Source organism: Abramis brama, assembly GCF_963993115.1.
Source record: "Abramis brama genome assembly, chromosome: 2".
NCBI classification, from domain to species: Eukaryota; Metazoa; Chordata; class Actinopteri; order Cypriniformes; family Leuciscidae; genus Abramis; species Abramis brama.
The window spans coordinates 29,032,059-29,059,156 of record NC_139964.1 but is presented as its reverse complement, the minus strand read 5'-3'; the positions used below and the strand labels follow the sequence as shown (position 1 = coordinate 29,059,156).

The following is a 27,098-nucleotide window of genomic DNA, read 5'->3' as shown; positions in this document are numbered from 1 at the left end:
ACAAATGATGGATGGAACGACTGATGGAATGATGGATAAATGGATGGATGAACAAACAATGGATCGAACAAATGATGGTTGGTTGGATGAATGGATCGAACGAACAATGAAAAGATGGTTGGATGGATGGAAAGAACGATATAAAAATGGATGGAATGAATGAACGAAAGATAGATAAACAATGGATGGATGGATGCAGCAAATTATAATAGATGATGGAATGAAGGATGGATGGATGGATGGAAAAGAATGTTAGAAAAATGGATAGATGAATGAAAGATAGATAACAATAGATGGGACAAATGATGGATGGATGGATGAATGGATCATGGATGGAACAAATGGACGAAAGATATTGGTAGAACAATGGATGGATGGAACAAATGATAGATAGATAGATAGATAGATAGATAGATAGATAGATAGATAGATAGATAGATAGATAGATAGATAGATAGATAGATAGATAGATCTTTCCATTGTCAGACTGGGCAGGTCACACACGTCTTCCGTCCATCCATTATTCCAGGTCATATTTTCCTCTCTATGAATTTGACCCAGTAACTTCTAAAAGCTCATCTGCGTCTGTCTCTCATCTATATTTAATCTCTCTTTCCACCATCCAGATCATTTATTAATGAAATGAGCACCTTTTAATGTCTGTCTGGGCCTGTGTGCTGCTAAGTGTGTGTGTGTGTGTGTGGTCTGGCCTCCCCAGTCCCAACAGACCCTCCCGACTGTGACATGACGCGATCTGAAGGTTCAGACCAGGTTTATTGTGGTGAGTTATCTTCGAGGGCACAGAGATGATGTCAGTGCTCTTATACCCTGGCATACAGAGAGAGATGGGCGGAGCTCTGTTGTGACATCACAATCAAATCGACCAATCAGGTGTCAGCCTCCAAGTACAAGCGTAGCAAGCTCCCCCCAAAAAACCCTCTTCTTTCTCTCTTCTTTCTCTCTTCTTTCCACCCTTCCCATGTGTCTGATTTCAACTTAATGCAAATGACGTTAGAATTGCAGAGTTTGGTTCATCTGCATGAATCAATGAGACGTTCCAATGAGTTCATTAAAATTCATTTTGCATTATTTCTCAAAAATATTCATTCATCTTCATCTTTTTGTGGATTTTTTTTCCTATATTAAAATGTTTAATTAAAAAGCTAAATGAAGATTGCTGTTAATTATGTATTGTTAAAAATGTGTGTGTGTATGTATATATATATATAGACACAAAACATAATTTTAACCATATATATATATATATATATACATACATATATATATTAAAAGTCAAAAGAGTGACAGTCTAGAGTGTTTGGTCAAAATGATGGATTCTTTGACAAATATTAAGGTATATATTTATATATTAAGATATATATTTAATATCTTCAAAAAGCTAACAAGAAAAAAATTCAATATTGTTTAAGCTTGTGCAACAATAAATTTGACCAATCTGTTTTGACCGTCCATGTTTAAGGGTCCAAATAACCTTGGTGGTCTATTTTATGAACAATTTCAACATAATATTTTTCTCGGTTTCATTTTATCCCTCCCATGTGTCATTCATATTTCCATTAGCACTGGCACAGCCCGGAGCCCTGAGCTCTGATAGGCTTTTAATGGCCACACACACATGCTGACAGCCCTCCTATGATTCCTCCCTCCCTCCCCCTCTCTCTCTCTCTCTCTCTCTCTCTCTCTCTCTCTCTCTCTCTCTCTCTCTCTCTCTCTCTCTCTCTCTCTCTCTCTCTCACTGCCTTTACTTCCTGGCTTGGCACACAGTACCCTTGAGAGCCACCTTCCCTCCCTCTCTCTCTCTCTCTCTCTCCGTATCTTCTCCGGCTCTCCATCACTCAGCCACACACACTCAGATGAACCCGGAGCGTGTGTGAGGGAGGACGAGATGTGTCATGGTGTAGTCGGTGACTGCTTTATGTGACTGTTGTTTAAGTGTGTGTTGACACACTCGGCTGCCGCTGTCACTCTCATCTCCGCGTGTGCGCCTGCCGACCGGCCGTCCTGGCCAGCAACATGTTCCGCCGAACCAAGAGGTAAATGAGAGAGAGAGAGGATTATTTGGCTTGCTCTTGCAATAATGACTCATCAGTATGTGCTGCTTTTGTTTGGTTTGATTATTGCTCATCTGATGATGATAATGATGATGATGGTGATTTTGTTATTTTTGGTGATGATGGTGATGCGCTGTGATTGTTTACACTGATGTCATCGTCTCTCGGCGGTTGCGTGGAGGGGTGACAGCTTGTGTTTTGCAAGTGTGTTTGCATGCGTGAACTCATCAACACTGTTTAGGTAGCGAGAGACTGATAGATTGATCAGGGTGATTCATTGGTTATTCGTTATATTGCCATTTTGAGATTATCGGCATTGGCCAACAACCAGATCCAAAATGGACTTTTTGCCACACCTGCCGATGGTGGAGAAATATTGAACATTTACAGCACACATATTATTTTATGCCATGTAAAATAATGTTTATCATTAACTTATTTTTTCTTGAACATGAGCAGCATCATGTTTCCCAGTCACAAAAATGACAAAATGGCAATATATTTTTATAATTTTATGAAAATATTGTTCTTAATGTAAATTATAGATAGATAGATAGATAGATAGATAGATAGTTTGGGGTCAGTAAGATTTATATATATATATATATATATATATATATATTATGTGCTGTAAATGTTCAATATTTTTTCCATATATATATTTGACACTGAAGACTGGAGTAGGCCTAATGATGCTGAAAATTCAGCTTTGCATCACAGGGATAAATTACATTTTAAACACATCTATTAATCATCCGATTGAAACAGATATATTGACCGGTGCTAATAATCTCAAAATTGTACATTATCGACATATTTAATCTTTCTGACACAGTTTATTGGCCTAGCAGTTATTATATTGGCCTTCAGCTACTTTGTTCTGTATTGTATTTCTGGTACCTGAAATCTCATTTTGATTAAGCACTACTATTAAAACTGCTATTGATAGAGTTGATGTAGCTGAACTCCTGGTAAACTGTGCATGTGCACATACACACATGCTTTTGGTTGAGTTGACATGAGCGCATGAGCAGTTTATAATATGTGTGTTTATGTTTTGTACATATGCTGTTGTGGCTGTTGCGTGTGTGTCTATTTGTGTTCATGTGTGATGTTGTGTGTGGCAGAGAAGAGATTAAAGTGGCTTTGAACATGCGCATGTGTGTGTGTTCACAGTGCGCCTTAATAACAGACTGTCTCTTTCTCGGTCTTTCTCTCTCTCTTTCTCTCTTCATCTCTGTCTGTCCCCCATGGCGCTCCATTCTGTCTGCACTGACGCTGTTGAGCTCAGATTAGTCACATTCTGCTGTGTGTGTGTGTGTGTGTGTGTGTGAGCGAGAGAGGGCTTATGAATAGTTAAAGTTCAATTATTTTGTTCTGCACTGCAAAAAGATAGATTTACTTAATATTAAAGGAGTAGTTCACCCCAAAAATCCCCACTGAACCTGATGTGTTATTATTCATGTTTATAAGATTTGCTCAGTGAGATTTTCTGTGAGCTGTTATGACAACCGTTGACCTGACCGAAGGGGTCAAGGTTTAACTGCGTGTAACTGTATCATTCTGGATCATATTTCATCATTAATGGCCATTCAAATGTGGCTGTGTTCTGATGAAATGAATTTATAGCATACACACATTTTTTATTGAGGTATATAAATCCTAAATATTTTAGTTGTTTTTGTTTTTTAATTTATTTGAATCTATTTATTCATTCATATTTTTTTATTAATTTTTTATGTTTTTATTTAGTTTTGTTTTTTATTTTATTTTATTTAGTTTAGTTTTTATTTGAATTTATTTAGTTTTTATTTTATTTTATTTAGATTTTTTGATTTGTTTTGTTGCTAAGTTTTTTGTTGTTTTGTTTGAAAGTGTGAAATGGACTTAAAATTGTCCCTGTTTGTGCATCTGATATCACACCTTGGGAAAGTCACTAATAAAGTGCTTGGGATTGTGCATTTGTGCTTATGCTTGTGTTTAGATGATGTCTCAGGAAAGTGTGTGTTTTTAATATTTCGTCGCTGTCTCTCTGAGTTTAGTACTTTCTGTTCCTCTGTCATTTGGGACGGGCTGCTCTGAGCCTCAAATGCTTTTATGGAAGAACACAGATGGAGAGGGAATATGAATGAGAGGGAGAATGAGAAGTGTAGAGCCCGAGGAGATGTCTTGGCCTATATTTGAGGACGCTGGAGTGTGTTAACTGAGCTCCTCTCTAAAACACCTGCTCTCTCTTCATCCTGCGCTTCACTTTCCAAGTTAGTCATTACAGAGCATTTTAACTTAGACTCAGCCGATTTCAAAGGCGGAACAGGAAAGAAAACGAGTTTGGAACAGAGATTCTTCAAGGACGAAAAAATGTTCTGTTGAGAAAACTCGAAATATATATATAGATATATACACACACACACAAAGCTGTGCATTGCAGGATTTTAATGTATGACATTGAGGCAAAGAACCACTCAAATCGACCATTGAAATCGTTTAAAGCACAGCTAGCCATGGATTATCCTGCTTATACCATGGTTATTTGCCAGCACTGACAAGTTTAAGCTGTTATTGATGATTGTGGAGTGATATGTGATGGGAAGGTCAGGTCTAGCATTCGCTTTGAATCAGACACAGAGATATAGATTTTCACGTTGGGTTGTTCTTTGCCTCCATGCATGTCGTGCATTAAAATTGTTTAATGCACAGCTAGTCGTGGGGATTATCCCTTACCCAATGCTTTACATATGCCATAAAGCTTTGTAACAAGAGTCATTAGTAAATGGAGTATATTAATATAATTATTTTGTCTATGCCTTGCCTCACACAGTAATGTTTTTCTCTAACTAGGACTATTGAAATATAAAGCTGTTAAACAGTCGAGTCTTCTATAAAAATGAAAATTATAGACAAAACCAAAACTTTCATGTGGCAGAACCGCTGTCTGAGAGGATTCAGAGTTCTCTTGAGATCACAAAACATTGATGTATCATTCTGCACACGATTCCTCACGGCCTGAGATTACACAGCTCACAGCGTTTGGAAGCAAGCGCAGATCTCAGGAAATGAAAGCACCGCAGGAAATATTAAAGGATGATGTGCGAGCGGATGAATGGAGGAATACAGGTTGATTGTGGCGTAATCTTGTTTGTTGGCGACGGCGACTTTCAGATAATCTGTCAGATTATAGTTTGTCAATGTTGATCCTGTGATGCGGGAGAGTTCAGGAATCAGTTAGATGACAGACTAGACATCTGAGGACAAGTAATCTTGAACATTCATTCATAAAGAGATTCCCAGCATGACAGCCACTGATTTGTATGGAAGCTCGTTTCTGCTGCTGAATAAAAACAGGTAACTGTAGCCGCGTTTCCATTACCCTTTAAATTGCGCAAATTGAAATTGCGAATTGAAAATACGCCCAATGGAAACACGTCAATTTCACAAAAACTCCCATTTATCGCAAAAAAGTTTTTACGCTCGCTTGAGGTGGTTTTTCAGGCAATTCGAAAAAGGAATATTTCGCAAAACTGCAATGGAAACAGTTTTTGCGCATTTACAGGTCACCTGACTGAGGCGCGGTGTGTTTGGACAGAATACGAGACAGAGTTCTTTATTGACTTCATAATAGACAGAAGAATTACAGGAATACTGGATTCTAAACCTCAAAGAAATGCCACAATCAAGACAGAAATGAGTGAGAAACACCCAGAAACACCTCATATGTGCCGCTCACAGTATAAGGGTCTTTCCTTGCCATTAATGCTTGGATAACACGCCTACGTTCCCTTCCATTAATAATAATAATGTCTAGTGAGGTACGTGGCTGTGATATATATATAAACTTACCAACGTCCTTTGCCATGATTTTTGGAATGACTTATCGCGAGAGGAAAAAATGACGTTTTAGTCGCATAACATCAGTTAATGGAAATGCCGTCATTTCGCAATATTTTTTTATCGATATTTAGAAAAAATCGCAAAAGTTTTGCGTGAATCTTTAATGGAAACGCGCCTTGTGACACAATTCTAACTTTATTTTAGTTTATAACTAACAATTCTGACTTTTTCCTCACAATTCTCACTCTATAACTCACTTCTCAGTTCATATGTAACATAATTCTCAGTTCATAACTCCCAATTCCCAGTTAATAACTCGCAATTCTTAGTTGATAACTTGCAATTCTTAGTTTATAAATCATTATTCCTAGTTTATAACTCGCCATTCCCAGTAATAACTTGCAATTCTAAGTTTATAACTCACAATTCCCAGTTTATAACTCATTATTTCCAGTTTATAACTCGCTATTCCCAATTTATAACTTTCTATTCCCAGTTTTTAACTCACTATTCCATTTATAACTCGCAATTCCCAGTTTATAACTCACAATTCCCAGTATATAACTTTCTATTCCCAGTATATAACTAGCTATTCCCAGTTTCTAACTTGCAATTCCCAGTTTAAAATGTTCAATTCCCAGTTTATAACTCGTTATTTCCAGTTTATAACTCGCTATTCCCAATTTATAACTTTCTATTCCCAGTTTTTAACTCACTATTCCATTTATAACTCGCAATTCCTAGTTTATAACTCGCAATTCGTAGTTTATAACCCACAATTCCCAGTTTATAACTCGCTATTCCCAGTTTATTACTCACAATTCCCAGTATATAACTTTCTATTCCCAGTATATATCTTGCTATTCACAGTTTATAACTCGCAATTCACAGTTTAAAACGTTCAATTCCCAATTTATATTTCACAATTCTGACTTTTTCTCCCAATTCCCAGTTTATAACTCACAATTACCAGTTTATAACTCATTATTTCCAGTTTATAACTCGCTATTCCCAATTTATAACTTTCTATTCCCAGTATATAACTTTCTGTTCCCAGTATATAACTAGCTATTCCCAGTTTCTAACTCGCAATTCCCAGTTTAAAACGTTCAATTCCCAGTTTATAACTCGTTATTTCCAGTTTATAACTCGCTATTCCCAATTTATAACTTTCTATTCCCAGTTTTTAACTCACTATTCCATTTATAACTCGCAATTCCCAGTTTATAACTCGCAATTCGTAGTTTATAACCCACAATTCCCAGTTTGTAACTCACTATTCACAGTTTATTACTCACAATTCCCAGTATATAACTTTCTATTCCCAGTATATATCTTGCTATTCAGTTTATAACTCGCAATTCACAGTTTAAAACGTTCAATTCCCAATTTATATTTCATAATTCTGACTTTTTTCTCCCAATTCCCAGTTTATAACTCACAATTCCCAGTTTATAACTCGCAATTCCCAATTTATAACTCGCAATTCTCAGTTTATAACTCGTGATTCCCATTTATATCTCACAATTCCCAGTTTATATCTCATAATTCCCATATTATTTCTCACAATTCTGACATTTATTCTCCCAATTCCCAGTAACTTGCAATTCTTAGTATATAACTTGCAATTCCCAGTTTATAACTCGTAATTCTGACTTTTTTTCTCGCAATTCAGTTTATAACTCACAATTCCCTAGCCTAGAAATCTAGACACACCCTAGCGGCAGCAAAATGTATTTCGCAGCCAGGGGGTCTAGCAACTCTCAATAGACCTTCTAGCTGCAAAAAACCTAAATTGGGTCAGGCCAATCACGTCGTGTATAGAGTAGGCGGGGGCGGGCTTAACATATGACGACAGAGTTGCGACGGTTCCCTGGCTGCCACTTGAAAACAAAGAATGGCAGCTGCTGATGGAGAACAACGGTCTTTCGAATCGGCTTTGTCCGCGACTCTGGAGGACTTGGAGTTTAGTTTTTCTTTGAGAAAAGAGCAAAGAACGGCACTTAAGTCATTCTTAAAAAAAGGAAGATGTGTTTGTCGTTTTGCCGGCCAGATATGGCAAAAGTTGAATCTATCAACTAGCTCCGCTGTTGGGAAAACGCTCTGGGCCCGGTTTCCCGATAACGCTCACTCTTAGCGCGCTAAGAAAGCTCGAAAGATATATCTTACCAAAGTTGTTTATGTTCCTAAGTGTGTTCCCCGAACCATACCTTAGGAAGCTGTTTAAGATATACCTTCTTACGTGCAACCTTCCTGGGTGCTGTCCGTGGCGATGGTGCTGAATTGGTTGATATCGACGGCTCGAGATTCAATTATTCTCTCGTGCAGGGGCTGTTTATGTGAGAAAGCTGTGATCTTTATAAATGAAGCACTTCAGAAATAGTTGAAATTGCAATTTATTATGATTATTGGATATTATAAAAAATAATCCAAACTATAATAGCCTATAATAGCCTAGCCTACATATTTTAAAATTGTAACATATTGCTGCCACAAGAACCTTTTCAAAAATTTATGTGCCTTCTTCTCTTTCCCATTTTTGTTCGCTGAGGTGGAGCTGCGATGAAATATTGTTCTTGTAAATACTTTCCAGCATTTCAGTAATAAAAGTTTACATCTTGCGTACGGTGCTCGGCAGTGATCAAAAAGGATTTAAACCGTGAATTTTGAATCTCTTGTAAACTCAGAGATGTGGATTCAGACGGCAATTAAATTACCACACGACCTGTTTGTCAAAAAACAGAAGGTACTAATTTGGCCAGGGATTTTTACGCGGGCTGGGTGAGAAAAACACTGATATTATGGATTCGGACGGCACTAAAATCACCGACTCTATAAACCCCTATAAATGTTTAAAATACCGGAGGAGCCCATGAGAAACAATATTAGCGTCCGAATAGGACTTAACTGACAGTAGCCTATGCTTTCACTGGCCTTTAAAAGAGCGTTTTAATTAAATTAATAATATTGTATAATAATATAATTAAAAATCTAACAACAATCAGTGTAATGACAATTTTATTCTTTGCATGAAAACACTTGAATTAGCCTAATTTAATACTGTCTGGGTGTATTAAAACTTCAGAATTATATTCATATAGACCTGCAACAGTGATAAGGTAAAGCTAAGAGTGGTCCAGACCAACCTTACGAAAGTGTGACTTACAGAAGATATACTTAGCGAACGAACGTTTCGGGAATCGTGCCATAAGGTTAAGAGAGAGGTTAAGGAATAGGTTAAGAACTACTTAGAGATAAGAACGCTTTGGGAAACCGGGCCCTGGTTGGTTGAAGCGCTGTCCTATTGCGTGCAGAGGGAATTTGAAAGACAGCCGTTTATCCCGCCCCTCGGATTGAGCCGCGTCTATGGTGAGTTTCCAGACCTAACATCTTGATGTAGGTCTGGCTTGCCAGGCTAACAATTCCCAGTTTATAACTCACAATTCTGACTTAATTTCTCGCAATTCCCAGTTTATAACTCGCAATTCTGACTTAATTGTCATTACTGTCCACAAACAATAATTGTTCTGAATGGACTTTTTTTAAAATTGCAAATCCCTAATTTGAACACAAGTGTATCTTTTCTCCTCTGCAATGTCATCCAGCTGAGAAAGAAAAAATAATACCAGATACTATAGCTAGAGGACATTGCAGATATTTAATTTGAAGTCAGTGAGTCTAACATCTGAAACGGGGCCATATTTAGTTTTTTAATGAATTGTCGGGACACTGGGACCCACCTTGTAAAACCAGGACATCCATTCGGTCATCCTGTTTAACAGTCCTTTTTGTCCTCCTTTAAGCAGAGACAGGAGCCACTGCCATCAGAGTCTATATTTATCCCATTCACCTCTAAACCTCTCCTTCACCATTCATCTTCACACTCATCTATTCTTCCTTTCCTGCGTGCACACCAGTATCTGCTCTATACCCACATCCTATTGCCTAGTTTAAAGCATGTCATTGTTTTTGTGACTATATTTGGTGACATAAGGGGAGCAGAAACTGCACAGTCTTGTTGGGACAACAGCACACCTGCACCTAAACACAACATCTGTTAGTGGCCAGTCATGCTGCTCTTTACAGCAGATGAATGATGAGAGAGGGAGCTCTGGAGACACACTGTGTGAAGATTAGAAATATAACAGGTGATAAAGTAGTCAGCTTTAATTGTCCCGCTGCAGACCTGATTGCATTAGTAAATTGACTGCTGCTCTGCAAGCTAGTGTTGTGTGTGTGTGTTGTGTATTTTGTTGAACAAGTGAATCCCTGTGTTGTATTAGTTGTTAAGGTCCTTGCACACTGAGTCCGAAGTTTTTCGTATGCGTTTTTTCGTATTCGTCATTCAGTCAAAACACCATTCAAATGCTTGTTACGGATGCGAAAAACGCAGAAAATCGAACCCGATCCAAATGTTTTTATGACGGACGAAAGTTTCGGAGGCAGTGTGTAAGTGGGATTGACATAACGTGAGGTTGTATTTATTTTTTAACGTGCCAAAATTTCGGACGCGAATTTTGGACTCAGTGTGCAAGGACCTTTAGTCTTCAATCCCAATGAAGACAAAAACGTTTATTTTCTGGTTGTCACTCTCATTAAGTTAGTGAGTCCATGCTAACGTACAAACCTTAATAGCTAACTGTTTTCCCGTCATGTACAGTAGATCAAAAACGATCGTGACGACCGTAACATGAGGCTTCTCCCGCTTGCATTGTGATCTGTAAACCCTCGCTTCCAAATTAATCTTGTTACGTACCACCATATTTATTTTAAAATATTTTATATATTCCTCCATGGCATATTTAAGTCCCACAAGAATGCTCCTCGACGAGAGATGGTCCTTCTGTGTCCAAAATGTATCAAAAACATCTTGGGACAAGGTTTTCACACTGACAGCTGTCATTGTAAGACAGTTTGTTTGTTTGGACAACTCTGTTTGTTTGTCTGAGATAGCAACAGTAACTAAGGGGGGGCGGGGCTTACCGGTTGGTCAATTCCAATAAAGCGCCTTAGTAAATAAATACTAAATACTAAATAAGTAATAAACCTTAGTAAATCACCTTGCATGATTCTTTTAGCCTAAATATTCTCCTCCCATAAATTTTGCGTCTGAAAGGGAAACTCCTACAAATGCTAATAAGGTCAGCCTAAAAAATAACTGTCCACGCCTTTTCAGCGCTAATTTTTCACTCCATGTCAATCCTGACAGTAGTTTTGTAACGCCAAAAGAGGGTTTGCACTTGCGCAAGCTGTTCGTAAATCTGGCCTATGAAGTCTCAAATGTGATGATTAGTCTTTATGGGAGTTCCTCTGTGTCCTTTGAGAGTCTAAGCAGGTGTTAATTGGGGAGCTCGATGGGTCATTCTCCATGGCAACCACTGAATTAACCCTTTCACCTTGTGATGACAGACTTCATTCAGCAGGGAACGATCTGTTTAACAAACAACACAAGCTCACCTATTCACACCACATATTGTTGTGTTTGCTCACCAGTGCTGGGATGGGATTGACTCTCTAAAGGTGTGATCTGTTATCATGAGGTCAGGTCATGTGCCGTGAACGATGCGGATGTTTTGCTTTACGTTGTGTATAAGCGGTCGCTATGGTAACGGATGACATCAGCTCACCACACGGGACTAGTGTTGTCGTCTCATTAAGTGTTCAAGGTTCTGAGATTCCTGTGAAGAGCAGCTTCGTTTCGCAAAGCGTTATCTTATGTGGGTGATGCATCGTGTGAACTTGGTGGGATTTAGCTTTAACTGAGTATTGGTGTGTATAAACAGATTCAGTGCTTTTGCTAGTCTAAAGAATAGAGACATTTATAGCAAGCCTCGTGTCAACGACTCTGATAGCATGGATGAACTAACTTCAGCCTGCGTTCTTGTTAATAGACAATCTCCAGTTTTGTTAAATTATCGTTGAACTTTACAATAAACTCAGGATTTTAAATTATTTCTGGAGCTTGACATGGTAACTGTAGGGTATTTCACTGCTGGCAAAATGGGCTTTCATTAAAACTTTCTGCCTATAGTAAACATAAACGAGTAAACGTTTATCGGGAGTGAGTTACTTTAGGTGTCCAGCGTGTTGTAGTCAGTGGCTAAAGACTGCAACCCAGATCCGGGCCACATCTGGGACATGTGGATTCAACGCGGGCCGGATCTGGGCAGACACTGTGTTGCTGTCTGAGAAAAGAATTGTAAATATGGAGAGAACACTGTAGCAGACAATATAAAAAAAAACAATGTGTTTGTAGTCAACACTTCAATCTGACCACGAACTCAGCATTTTAGGCCAAACGGAGGGGAAAGCTAAAAGAAACTGCTGTTCTGTCAGTTCAGTAAGAAAACTGTTGCCACGGTGTTCAATTTTTACCATAATTCTGTTTAAAGAGTAGATATAGTACAATACAATTTTCACTGATAAACCTACAATAACTCTTCTGTTAATAACCCACTGTCGAGTAACTGTCTGTGGGCGGGGACACAGAAATGCAGAAGGATAATCTGTAGTTTTCATGAAAGCCCTGGAGCTGTCAAATAAATTAGAATTTCTTTGTCCAGGTAACATGGAGAACAAGTAAACATTGTTCATGTACATAAACTACCGACATTGTGACAATACAAAGCGGGTTGAAAATCGGCCAAGTTACACTTTAACTGATATGTGTTAGCAAAAAAAAAGTAAAACTGCTAACCGCTAACATAGCCTATGGAAGATTATGATTATCATGTCTTTCGGCAATAGCATGTCTATTTAGTTATTTAAGTTTTACATATGTAATTTGTGACATCGTGGAAGGGAGAATGGTGATCTAATGAATATTAATTAGGTTATGGACACACTTTTGTTGTGTTTTCATTGTTTAAAGGGATACTCCACTTTTTTTGGAAATAGGCTCATTTTTCAACTCCCCCAGAGTTAAACAGTTGAGTTTTACCGTTTTCGAATCCATTCAGCCGAACTCCGGGTCTGGCGGTACCACTTTTATCATAGCTTAGCATAGATCATTGAATCGGACAGGATCATTAGCATCTCAAAAAAATGACCAAAAAGTTTCGATATTTTTCCTATTTAAAACTTGACTCTTCTGTAGTTACATCGTGTACTAAGACCGACGGAAAATGAAAAGTTGCGATTTTCTAGGCTGATATGGCTAGGAACTATACTCTCATTCCTGCGTAATAATCAAGAAACTTTGCTGCCGTACCATGAGTCCAGCAGGCGTAATGATATGACGCAGCGCAACTTTACATTTTCCGTCGGTCTTAGTACACGATGTAACTACAGAAGAGTCAAGTTTTAAATAGTAAAAATATCGAAACTCTTTGGTCATTTTTTTTAGAGAGATGCTAATGGTCCTGTCCGATTCAATGATCTATGCTAAGCTATGCTAAAAGTGGTACCGCCAGACCCGGAGTTCGGCTGAATGGATTCGAAAACGGTAAAACTCAACTGTTTAACTCTGGGGGAGTTGTAAAATGAGCCTATTTCCAAAAAAAGTGGAGTATCCCTTTAACAGTTGCAGCTTGTTGATCTCTAGTGTTTTAAACCGAATGCAATGGCTGACTTACATCTCCAGCTTTATTAATTTTTATATTTCAGACCGTACTGCAGTCAGATTCTTCAATGCAGCTTTAATAGTTTCCCTTGAAACCATGAAATGTGTGCTTTCATCCAGTCAAATAATTCGAAAATGTTTTTTTTTCATTTGTTTTGACATCCCTGCATGGGAAATGATTTGAAAGTGTTAAGATTAGCTTTTCCTGATGAATTGAACATTATAAACCAACAATGATTCCTCCTGATGGCCTGGCGCAGGCCATATAAAGGATAAATCAGATGTTCTCTCTGCTATTGAAGCGATTCGCTTCGCGAACACTGAAAACAGTCTGTTTATAGAGAAACGGTGAGGGGAGTTAATGAAAGAGAGTTTGCTAAATGGGTTAGTGCTGTTGAATGCCAGTGTTATTGTGGCTGTTGTGTGTGTGTGTGTGTGTGTGTGTGTGTGTGTGTGTGTGTGTGTGTGTCTGTGTCTGTGTTATTTTTGGTGCTGTATAATTCCATCCATGATTGGCATCATCAGAAGAGCATCAGACCCTGTTGATTTCTCCACGGGTGGCCACGTGTGTGTGTGTGTGAGGTGTTTTTGATTTATTGGCTTCTTTGGATGCAGCTTAGATCCAGCATAGATCAAGCATACACACTCAGACACACACATCGCCTCTCTCGACTATTACCTCAGAACCTGGATATAACGTCGGCCTGTCAGTCATGCTTTGTGTTTCAGAAATATGAACACATCCTGTCTATATTACACTTCCTGTCTCCAGATACAGTATATGAAAGTCATACCGCACCATGGGCCCTATCTTGCACCCAGCGCAATTGACTTTGTACACTGACGCATGTATCATTCCTATTTTGCACCCGCACAAAGCGCGCTTTTCCCTCCACAGAAGCACGTCGCTAAACTAGGGAATGAACTTGCGCTCCCTGGGCGGTTCAGCGCAAAAAAGGAGGCGTGTTCCGGCGCAAACGTTCCTTCATGCTATTTTGCAGGTTTAGAAAACAATTGCGCCACTAACCAGGAAAAAATAGTTTAAAGTCAGTGGCGCGTTGCGCATGTTATTCATATACTATTTTAAGGGCGCATGCTTGGCCATAATCAATGTAGCGTGTGCACAATGCGCATACACTTTGATTCTCTCATCTACACAGAAGCAGCAGTTTTCATTTTTGCAAATCATACATTATTATGATAGATAGATAGATAGATAGATAGATAGATAGATAGATAGATAGATAGACAATTTATTATAAAAGCATACATCTAGCTTACACATTTACCCAAATTATCATACGCCTTTTTAACCGAAGTTAATTTGGGTGTGTTTCTCCATCCCCAACGTCCCTGACGAGAGCGTTGCTCTCCTTGGCTGTGAACCGCTCCTGGCGCGCGTCTGGCAAATCCGCCGTTATAATAGGAATCCGCTTTAGAACAAAGCGCGTCTGCTCTTAAAGGGAATGTGAGATGACGCTCTGATTGGTTTATTTCACGTTACGCCCAAACCACACCTATGAATAATGAAGCTACTTCAGACCAACCCATTTTAGATTTGCGCCTGGCGCAAGAGTCATTTATCCCGCTGGGAAAATAGCAACAGCGCCAAGACCCGCCCACAAAGTTACTTGCGCTTTGCGCTTTGACACTTGCGTTTCAGATCGTTAAAATAGGGCCCCATATCCGTCCAGACCTCCATCCTTCTCTTCAGATAAATGTTTACTTAATATTATTTTTCTGCCAAAGATTGTTCTTTTAGTTCATGTCAAGTAAGACTAAGTAACTAAGACTGAAAATGTTTTTTTTTTTTAAATAAAGATGATATAAAATATAAATATCAGAGTTAGAAAATAAGAAATGTCGCCTTGTCATCTAACTGAAATAAGTTTAATTTGAAGAAATAAAATGACTAAAACTGAAGTAAAAAATAAATTACAGTTAATGCAATAACTAACTAACATTAACTAACAATGAGCAATACTTTTGTTACAGTATTTATTAATCTTTGTTAATGTTAGTTTGAAAAAAATACATCTGTTCATTGGTAGTTCATGTCAGCTCAGGTCCATTAAATGATATTAACAGATACAACTTTTGATTTTAATGATTAGTAAATGATGAAATTAACATTTACTAAGATGAATAAATGCTAGAAGTAATTTTCATCGTTAGTTCCTGTAGTTAACTAATGTTAACAAACAAAACCTTATGATAAAGTGTTTCCAAAAAATAATAAAATCAACACGTATCAAAAGATCTAAAGCAAAAACCGAATGTTTAAAAATATTAATAAATACTACTAATTTTCTTGTTGACTTTTTTTAGATGATCTCACTCATGCTGGTCAGCGTATTAACAGACTTTTCTTGAATATTTCCGTTGTTGCTGATGTAGTAAGTGATTTGAAGCGATATTCACTGCAGTATTTGACAACAGAGATTGAACGGTGTGGTCTAGGAGGTTCATTTCTGTTTTAAAGAGCAAAAGTGATTAGAAAAGTCATTTCTCAACCAGACGTAATTAACAAATGAGAATCACAGTGAGAGAGAGAGAGAGAAAGAGAAAGAGAGAGAGAGAGACAAGTAATAGCGAAATGGGCAAAAAAAGAGAAAGGAATGGAGGACACACTTTCATTTATACACATTTGGAAAAAACATGAAATAATAATTTAAATTATTCAACTAATTAAATAAATAAAAAATACAAATTGAAAGCAGTCATAATTTAACTCTGTATAATAAGATTTGGGGAAAAGCACCTTGTAACATCAAATTCATATATCAAAAAATCAATTAATGGAATAAAAGCAATATTTGCACTGCTTTATTTATACAATTTGGAAAAAGAACACCTCATAGCATCAAGCATTTAAATTCAATTTAAGAAAAGAAAGAAAAAACCTTTAAATAATAAAAATAATAAATAACTGTGAAAGCAATCACATTCATTAAAAAACATTAAAAATCTTATAATTTAACTTAAATTCTCTTCTTAATTTTTTCTTAAATTAAATTAAAGTTATTAATTTATAAGGTATATTTTCATTTGTTCATTTGTTTCATTTAATTTTTTCTTTTGTCAAATCAACTTAGATCATTTACATGGTTCAAATAACATAATATTTTGAGTTTCAGTCTATTGAACCAATCTCCTTCATTGTATTAACTCAAATTTTTTATTTCAATGAACTCAAAAACTCAAAGTAAAACCAGCTATATATTTTTTTTACAGTTGAGGGTGTGAAAATTGAAAAATTTCTTCCATCTTGTAACTATAATCTCTGAACTGAAACTAAATTAATCTCTTCATTGGAGAGAGATAGAGATAGAGAGGTGAGAGGTTTAAAAATAAAGCTTGTGGTTGCAGGCGGAAATAATTTGATGAAATTTTCACACACAGTCATGTTTTTTGTGATCTGTGATACTGTGTGTGATAGTGAAACCAAGATGCAGAGAGACGCCAACAAGGAAGCTGGAGGAAAAAAATTAGACGTTTTATATCTGCTAGGCTCTCTCTCTCTCTCTCTCTCTCTCTCTCTCTCTCTCTCTCTCTCTCTCTCTCTCTCTCTCTCTCTCTCTCTCTCTCTCTCTCTCTCTCTCTCACACACACACACACAGGGGGTTTGGAGGAAGCACATTACATTACTTCCTGCAGATGCTAATGCGCTTCTGTTAAATATTTCACAATGAATGCATGGGCTTCGTCTGTTCTGCTACAGTGTGGTTTCTTGTCAGCGAGCGTTAGACTCTGAAGCTGAGCAGAGAATCGCATTCAGTCTGACAACTGTTTCCATTTTTAAAAAGGTCAATCTCTTCCCCTCACATTGTGTCCTGTTTTCTTGAGATATCATCCTTTTAAAGTGGATACTGCACATTTCATTTGTGGGAATTAATTTGGAGAGATTTAGACTGCCGTTTTCTTTTCTGAAGTTGCTGTGCGCATTTATTACGCACTACAGAATCAGTACCAGTATAGTCACAGGATCATACTGTATTATGAAGGGAGAACACCACAATCTAGAGCACTTCTATTTGAGACAGACTTCTTTACTGAGAGAAATGTAAATTTAAGATGTTATGTAAGCTTTAAACACAGTGTGAGCTTAAAGCATAAACAGACTACACTGCACAACTAGTTGCAAAGTTATATGGAGCAGAAGCAAGAGCTCATGAATACTGATCAGACCCAGTCAAAGACTCAGACTCATGCGTGGGAGAATCTCAGCAAACCTGTCAAGAACATGTCCAGGTCATATTTCACCACTAAACCGCAAGAAAGAAATGATATTTTACATGAAAAAAGAGCATTTAATGCGTCTGCATGTTTTACTTTACTCATTACTCATTCTCAATAGGGATTCTCATTATGATAGTTTTTTTTTTCAATGGCGTTAAAGTAATCTCACTAATAATTGATACATGGGACAAACCATATCACACAGTTTACCTGCCAGTTTAATAATTTATAGATAATTAATTTTGTAAAAAAATAATATAGACTCACTGGCCACTTTATTAGGTACACCTTACTAGTACCGGGTTGGACCCCCTTTTTCCTTCAGAACTGCCTTAACTCTTCATGGCACAGATTCAACAAGGCGCTGGAAACATTCCTCAGAGATTTTGCTCCATATTGTCATGATATCATCAGATTTGTCGTCTGCACATCCATGATGTGAATCTCCCGTTCCACCACATCCCAAAGCTGCTCTATTGGATTGAGATCTGGAGACTGGAGGCTGTTTGAGTTTAGTGAACTCATTGTCATGTTTGAGATGATTTGAGCTTTGTGACATGGCGTGTGTTATCCTGCTGGAAGTATCCATCAGAAGATGATACAGGGATGGACGTGGTCTGCAACAATACTTAGGTAGGCTGTGGTGTTTAAACAATGTTCAACTGGTACTAAGAGGCCCAAAGTGTGCCAAGAAAATCTCCTCCACACCATTACACCAGCAGAAGCCTGAACCGATGGGACAAGACGTGTTGTTGTTCACGTCAAATTCTGACCCGACCATCTGAATGTCGCAGCAGAAATCAAGACTCATCAGACCAGGCAATGTTTTTCCAATCTATTAATATTTGATTTTGATGAGCCCGTGTGAATTGTAGTTCCTGTTCTCGTCTGACAGGAGTGACACCGGTGTGTGTGTGTGTGTGTGTGTGTGTTCTGCTGCTGAAGCTCTTCTGCTTCAAGGTTCAACATGTTCAGAGACGCTCTTCTGCAGAACTCGGTTGTAACGAGTGTGTTTGAGTTACTGTTGCCCTCAGCTCAATCCAGTCTGGTCATCCTCCTCCGACCTCTGGCATCAGCAAGGCGTTTTCTCCCGCAGAACTGCAGCTCACTGGATATTTTCTCTTTTTTGGCCCATTCTCTGTAAACTAGAGCCGGCTGTGCACGAAAATCCCAGTAGATCAGCAGTTTCTGAAACACTCAGACCAGCTCGTCTGGCACCAACAAACACGTCAAGTTCAAAGTCACTCAAATCACCTTTCTCCCCCGTTCTGATGCTCAGTTTGAACTTCAGCAGATCGTCTTGGTCGTGTCTACATGCCCAAATGCATTGAGTGTCTGCCATGTGATTGGCTGATTAGAGATTTGCATTAACGAGCAGTTGAACAGGTAGACCTTAATAAGTGGCTGTGTATAATATATCTTATATATTCTATATGTTTGTCAAGAATATGCATACATTAAAAGAAACTCCAAAAGTCTAAACAATAGATATATTCTTTAAGAAAAAAAACTATTTATTTATTTTGATTCTGGGGTTAAAAACGACCTGAATCAGTTCCTGACAGGTTTCAGGAGTGAATTTCTGTATTTTTTAGTGTTTTCCGCAACATACTCACACACATGCTGATCTATAGAATGAAATGCAGCCTGAGGAACTAAGAAACAGATGAAAGAGAACAAGAGGCAGATAAGATGATCAGAAGGGATAAAATGGGAAGATCACTGGAGATTTCAGTCAGTACTCACTGAGACACACACACACACACACTCACACACATCTAGATCAGGAGTGATGAGCAAGTTTTCTACACTATGCAAATGGACTTTCTGATGATTGCATCATGTCATTACATGAGGCTGTCATCTCCAGCTGTGTCTCGGGGAGTGTTATTGGACGTGATGAAGTCTTAACCAGCCAATCGCAAGGCTGGTTTGTCACGCGGAGGCTGTCGGCTTTGTTGCCGTGGCAGCATGACATTTCACTTTCTTGTTTGTCCCTCGTGTTCGGCTTCAGTCGCTGTAACTTTATTCCTCAGTCTCAGCAGTTCTCTGAGGTTAGAAACTCTGCTTTGAGATTACGAATGTTTACATACAATATATGTATATATATAAAATGTATAGCCTATATAAAATATTTGATATATATATTTATATATATATGATATATAATCTTTTTTCTTTATAAAGAAATTAAATATATACATTTCTAAATTACATTAATAAATTATACACATTATATATATATATATATAATGTGTAAAATTTATTACATATATTTTAGAAATGTATATATATAATTTCTATATATAGCAAAAAGATTATATTTAATATAATATATATAATACAGTATAAATGTGTGTGTGTGTATATATATATATATATATGTATATGTGTGTGTGTAAAAAAAAAATTATATTACAAAAATGTATTTATATGCAGACTAGATACAAGCTAATCGTTGTCCATTTTCTTTAATATCTCCTTCTGAACGTGTGTGATTTCCCTTGCCGATTGTCATGATCATGTGTTGTATGTTTTCCAGCTGTCGCACCAGTAACCGGAAGAGTCTGATCTTGACCAGTACTTCGCCCACTCTTCCTCGGCCTCACTCTCCTCTACCGGGACACATAGGTGAGCACTCACCCTTGATCACATGATCTGCTCCGGTGTCTCAGTCCACAGGTGTCGTTCTCACCCATGTCTCTGTCCACCTCACAGGAAGCAGTCCGCTGGACAGTCCCAGGACCTTCTCCCCCAGCGCACCCGCACATTTCTCTTTTGCATCATCCAGAAGGTAAATAATTGAACAAACAACCCAGAAGCTGTTCTCCGTTTAATCTGTCAGACCTTGTTTGTTCAGACAGTCTTTTTTTGGCATGTCCGTCTCAAATGGATTTAGTTTTTTGTCACCTGACCCGTAGAGATATGTAATACCTGGAGAAAGCTCTCCACTCTCGTTCCCATTCATCTCAAGGACAGTTATCTGGCTGGGACGCTCTGAAGTGTCAGAGTAAAGTAATGTCTCTTACCCGTTTAGTACCACGGCTGCCACTCTTAATCTCTTTCTGTCATAATGATGCCAAAAATGCACACTCACAACACCGACTTCTTAACAAAAGTTGATTTCGTCGCTTGAGGACGGTCAGTTATAAAGATCAGATTTGAAGAGCACATTTGGTTGGTGTGCAGTGTGAAGAAAGCCTGACTGAAACTGCACATTTCACTGCATTTACTCGATCTTGTTTCACTGTTCTCTTCAACAACTATCTGAGCAACACCCAGAGCAATCTCAAAATCAATGCAGACTTACATGTTGCCATTTTTCCTTTACATTTTGAACAAACAATAAAAAAAGCTCTCGTAAATTTCCCCCAAAAAGAAATGGAAACCTATGGAAGCTTGTTTCCACCACAGAATAAAAAATAAAAAAAGGTAATTGCTACTTTTTATCTCAGAATTGCATGATATAAAGTCAGAATTGCGAATTATAAAGTCAGAATTTAGTGAGATATAATTTTTTTTCCTTGGAATTGGAATTTAGAACTCGCAATTGTGAGTTTATATCACACAATTCTGAGAAAAGATGTCAGAACTCGCAATTTTGATTTTTTTTCTTCTGATTTTCTTTATTTTCTGAGAAATAAAGATGTAAACATTTGCGATTGTGAGATAAAAAGTCGCAATTATCTTTTAAAATGTTTTATTCTGTGGCGGATACAAGCTTCCATAGTAACTTTAGAAGTTTTACAACCCCAAGTTTATTTATTTCAAATTTCGTTTACTAATTTTTTATTTTTTTTATTGAATCAATTGTGTTTATTTAATTTTGTATTGAATCTTGGCATGAAAATAGCCTTCGATGCTAGCATGGCATTAATAAGTTTATTTATTTTAAATTTTATTTATTTTTACATTTTTTCACTGAATCTTGCCATGAAAATAGCCTTCGATGCTAACATGGCATTAAGCAATGCACTACTGCTACTGCTACTAGCACAAATCGCCATTGAAACATTAAGATAAAGCATGAATTATTTATGTTTTTGTGTGCTTTTTTATCATTAAGAGTGCATTTACAAGGACCAATTGTAGTGAAATCATGTTTTTTCAATATGTATAAAATTTCACAAAATCTGACGTCTTTATTAAAGCTAGTTCAGAGAGGTTCTTCATTGTGAAGATCAAGCCTGTTTGTGAGCAGCACACATCATTCCTCAGCGAACGACAGCCCGTCACACAGACGTTTGTCTGAAAGACGAGTGCGAAGGAGAGGTTGAGGGACGAGAGACAGACGATTGATCCGCGCATTCATTCCTGTCTGACGCGAGGGCTAATATTGGATTTTGCCCATATAAATCTCGTGCAGCGAGACGGTTGCACAGCATGAATCATCAATCCTGTCCGAAGCACAGAGCTTCTGCTCACAACACACACAAGAACATGAAATATAGTGCCTGACAAAGAAGACACAATCCAGCCCAGTGCAACAGAACATCGCAACAAAAGTTTGCAAGACATAAAAACGCATGCATGATCAAAAAGCTATGTGGTTCATCCCTGCTGTGATCCTCTTTTCATGCTTTCAGTACGTGGAACCCTTGGTTCTGCTCTCTTCTAATGCTGTGGGATGACAGCTTTAATGACCCTACTGGGAACGTTGCCCGGCACCGAAATATGCACTAAACAGTGTAGAAATGTGATGGTCGCCTAGCAACCGCATAAGAATGCTGCCACATGGACTTATAAACTCTGCCCACAAAGCACTGTGATAACTCGGTCACATTGAATGTTTTACACTAGAAATATCAAACGCAAACAATCTTGCCATTGGTTGAGCGCATGTTTCTTTTTGTTGCTGCTAGTGGCACAGAAACGACACACTTTACTTACTTACTTACTGAAATAAATTATACAGTAAACAGTAAAATTGGAAATATAATTAAAACTTCAAATAGCTGTTTGATGCATTTTAATGTTTTAAAATGTAGTTTATTCCTGTGATCAAAGCTGAATTTACAGCATCATTACTCCAGTCTTCAGTGTCACATGATCCCTCAGAAATCATTCTAATATGATGATTTGCTGCTCGAGAAACATTTCTGATTATTATCAATGTTGAAAATATTTGATGCTTGATACTTGATGCTTGCAAAGCTTTACACAAAGAGTCATACACATTCATTATAATGTAGGAGGGACAATTAACAATTTATCTAAATTGTAGATTTTTTCGTTTCGTGTGATAAACTGTGGCTTGTACGTAAAGTCTGGTTGATGTTGGTAAGGATGCTGAAGCTCGACTCGTTCTCTCTCCGCAGGGCCGATGGCAGACGCTGGTCTCTGGCCTCTCTTCCCTCCTCCGGATATGGGACCAACACACCCAGCTCAACGGTACATGAGGAACCAGTCCAGAGAATGCTTTGGCATTTATAGTTTTGACTAGATAGTCACTAAAAGGTGTTGTAAACTGCAAACTATTGCAGACAGTGAAATACACTCCTTCCATCTTTTAAACGCATGTGGATATACTATATTAAATTGAAAGTCAAAACGGGATGAATCAAATGGGTGAGAATGGTAGAGTGAGAAAGAATCATAATGTGTGGAATTATATGGGAAAATAGTGCATTGTCTAGATCCAGTGCAAGATATTTATAATAATTAGATCTATATTCATTAATTTATTTATTTTGTTTTGAATGTGGTTTCATTACAGCAACTTGCCATCTTTTCCTGCGATCAAAGATGTGTTACATAAATATTCTAAAGCTGAAAAAGCTATAAAAAAAATTCTCAAACTCCTGAAAATAATGAGCTCATGATTACATGATTGAGCATATACAGTATATACAATGTGTTCAAAAAAAGTGGATGGATGGATGGATGGATAGATGGATGGATGAATGGGTAGATGGATGGATGGATGGATGGATGGATGGATGGATGGATGGATGGATGGATGGATGGATGGATGGATGGATGGATGGATGGATAGATAGATAGATAGATAGATAGATAGATAGATAGATAGATAGATAGATCCTAATGAAACCCAATGGCAGTAACACACTGGAAGTATATAATGGTCTGTTTCTTCAGTCTTCCAGCTCGTCTCAGGAGCGTCTCCATCAGCTGCCGTTCCAGCCCACACTGGACGAGCTGCACTTCCTGTCCAAACACTTCGGCAGCACCGAGAGCATCACCGATGATGACGGACGCAGATCGCCACACGTGCGGCCACGCTCGCGGAGTCTCAGGTACACACGGTCACACAAACGACTAAAGCACATCAAAACCAGTTTGTGCCAAATGTTATTTTGTGTGTGTGTGTGTTCACACTTTGAGGTGTGTTTCACATGTTTGGTTGGATTAAAGGAACACTCCACCGTTTTTTGAAATAGGGCTTATTCACCTTCTTTCCTACATTTAGATAGGTGGGCAAATGCATTTTTGTCTCAGTGCATGCATTGTTTTAGTTTGACAGGGTCGGCGCTAGCTTAGCTTAGCATAATGAATGGAATCCTTTGTTGCCAGCTAGCATGTCCTGAGTAAAAGTGATATAAAAAATAAAAAAAAACACCTAATTACTTCTTGTGGCCTGCATATTCACAACGAGTACAAATAGCGATGCAGATTAAATCAAATCAAATCAAGTATATTTGTATAGCGCTTTTCACAATACAGATGGTATCAAAGCAGCTTCACAGTATTAAATTAAAATAAAATAATACAACAAGGTTTGTTTCTAGTGGAATTTATTGATTGATAGAATAAAATTAAATATCCCCAAAATATCCCCAACTGAGCAAGCCAAAGGCAACAGTGGCAAGGAACCGAAAAAACTCCATCAAGTGACCTAATGGTGTCCTAAAACTCCATCAGGTGACCTAATGGAGAAAAAAAAAAACCTTGGGAGAACCCAGGCTCAGTCGGGGGCCAGTTCTCCTCTGGCATTTATGAACTAGAGGCCGGATTGTAGTTTGAAATGTAAGATTAACATATGAATGCCTGGCCGAAAAGATGCGTCTTTAATCTAGTTTTAAACTGGGAGAGCGAGTCTGAGCAACGAACAGTATCAGGAAGACTATTCCAGAGTTTCGGAGCCAAATGTGAAAATGCTCTCCCTCCTTTGGTTGAGCTGGATATCCTAGGTATGACCAAAAGCCTTGAATTTATTGATCTTAAAGCGCGCAATGGATTATAGGGCGATAGAAGATCCGTTAAATAGACTGGAGCTAAGCCGTTTAGGGCTTTATAAGTCAGTAGCAATAACTTATAATTAATACGGAACTTTATAGGTAACCAATGCAGTGATGATAAAATCGGTGTTATATGATCATATTTTCTTGATCTAGTAAGAACTCTAGCAGCTGCATTTTGAACTAACTGTAGCTTGTTTATTGAGGATGCAGGACAACCGGCTAATAAATCATTACAGTAATCTAGTCTCGAGGTCATGAATGCATGAACTAACTTTTCTGCATCAGAAACTGATAGCATATTACGTAGCTTAGCAATGTTTCTAAGGTGGAAAAAGGCTGTTTTTGTAACATATGAAATATGATTTTCAAAAGACAGGTTGCAGTCTAGTATAACACCCAGGTCTTTTACTGTAGAGGATAAAGTAACAGGACATCCTACGATGTCAAAGTTGTATTGTGAGAGGTTCTGTGGGCGTTTTTTGAACCGATAAGTATTACCTCTGTCTTGTCTGGATTTAATAAAAGAAAATTACGCGTCATCCGATCTCTTATATCTTTAACACACTCTGTCAATTTGGATAATTTAGCGTTTTCATCCGGCCGTGATGAAATATATATTTGAGTGTCATCAGCATAACAATGGAAACTAATTCCATGTTTCCTTATAATATTTCCAAGTGGAAGCATATATATTGAGAATAATAGAGGGCCTAACGCAGATCCCTGCGGCACTCCATAGTTTACTGGAGTTATGATCGATTTTTCTCCATTTAAATAGACAAAATGGTAGCGGTCAGATAAGTATGATCTAAACCAGCTTAATGCTTGTCCTTGAACACCAGTATAATTTTGTAGTCGATCTAAGAGTATTGTGTGATCTATAGTATCGAACGCAGCACTTAGATCAAGTAAAACTAGTATTGAGATACAGCCTTGGTCAGAAGCTAAAAGTAAATCATTTGTGATTTTAACGAGCGCAGTTTCAGTGCTATGGTGCGGCCTGAATCCAGACTGAAAATTTTCATAGATGTAATTTTCTTGCAAGAAAGAGCCCAGTTGAGCGGACACAACTTTTTCTAGTATTTTAGACATAAATGGAAGATTTGAAATGGGTCTATAATTTGCTAGATTATTATGATCTAATTGTGGTTTCTTAATGAGAGGTTTTATAACTGCCAGTTTAAATGTTCTTGGAACATGACCTAAAGATAAAGATGAGTTAATAATATTGAGGAGAGGCTCTTCCACTACAGGTAACACTTCTTTCAGTAGTTTAGTTGGTAAAGGATCTAATAAACATGTTGTTGTTTTAGATGAAGTGATAAGTTTATTTAACTCTTTTTGTTCTATAGTTGTAAAGCACTGTAATTGTTCTTGCGGGGTGATAATTGAGGCTGAATTATAAGGCGCGATTGAGGACTGAACGTTTACAATTGTGGTTCTGATGTTTTCTATTTTCTCAGTGAAGAAGTTCATGAAATCATTACTACTAAACTGTAACGGGATATTTTGTTCGGGTGACGTCTGTTTATTTGTTAGTCTAGCCACGGTGTTAAATAAAAACCTAGGATTGTTTTGGTTATTTTCTATTAGTTTGCGGAGGTGCTCAGCCCTGGCCGCTTTTAGGGCCTTTTTATAACGTGACATACTGTCTTTCCACGCGATTCTAAAGACCTCTAAATTAGTTTGTTTCCATTTACGCTCTAAATTACGGGTTTCTCTCTTTAGAACATGCGTAGTATTATTGTACCATGGTGCTTTAATTTTCTCTCTGACCTTTTTTAATTTAATGGGTGCAACAACATCCAATGTTCTAGAGAGAATGGTGCTCATAGTGCTAGTTAGTTCTTCTAGTTCATTAACACTAGGCGATTTCCTAGGCAGATAGGAAAGATAGCGCTATTCCATTCATTGTGCTAAGCTAAGCTAGCGCCGACCCTGTCAAACTAAAACAATGCATGCACTGAGACAAAAATGCATTTGCCCACCTATCTAAATGTAGGAAAGAAGGTGAATAAGCCCTATTTCAAAAAACGGTGGAGTGTTCCTTTAAAGCGAACCCTGGGGCGATTGCTTTGTCAATGCAATGACAGTGTTGCTTATCACAGGCATCAGAGCCGTGTGTGTGTGTGACGGAGGGATTCCTGACGCTGTTTTGACTCATTTACACATATATAAACTCTGTACGAGTTCTCA

The 27,098-nt window shown here is 37.8% G+C and overlaps 1 protein-coding gene across 3 annotated transcripts in view; it reads left to right on the top strand.

Annotated features, from left to right (window-relative positions):
* The window catches only part of mast1a (microtubule associated serine/threonine kinase 1a), a 58,556-nt gene that overhangs the window by 9,742 nt on the left and 21,716 nt on the right, over positions 1–27,098 (top strand). For all 3 annotated transcript variants that reach the window (XM_084104235.1, XM_084104234.1, XM_084104233.1), the window contains exons 3-6: positions 20,243–20,331; positions 20,419–20,494; positions 23,019–23,091; positions 23,800–23,957. In XM_084104235.1, the coding sequence (XP_083960361.1) occupies positions 20,243–20,331; positions 20,419–20,494; positions 23,019–23,091; positions 23,800–23,957 (396 nt within the window). The remainder of the gene's footprint in view (positions 1–20,242; positions 20,332–20,418; positions 20,495–23,018; positions 23,092–23,799; positions 23,958–27,098) is intronic.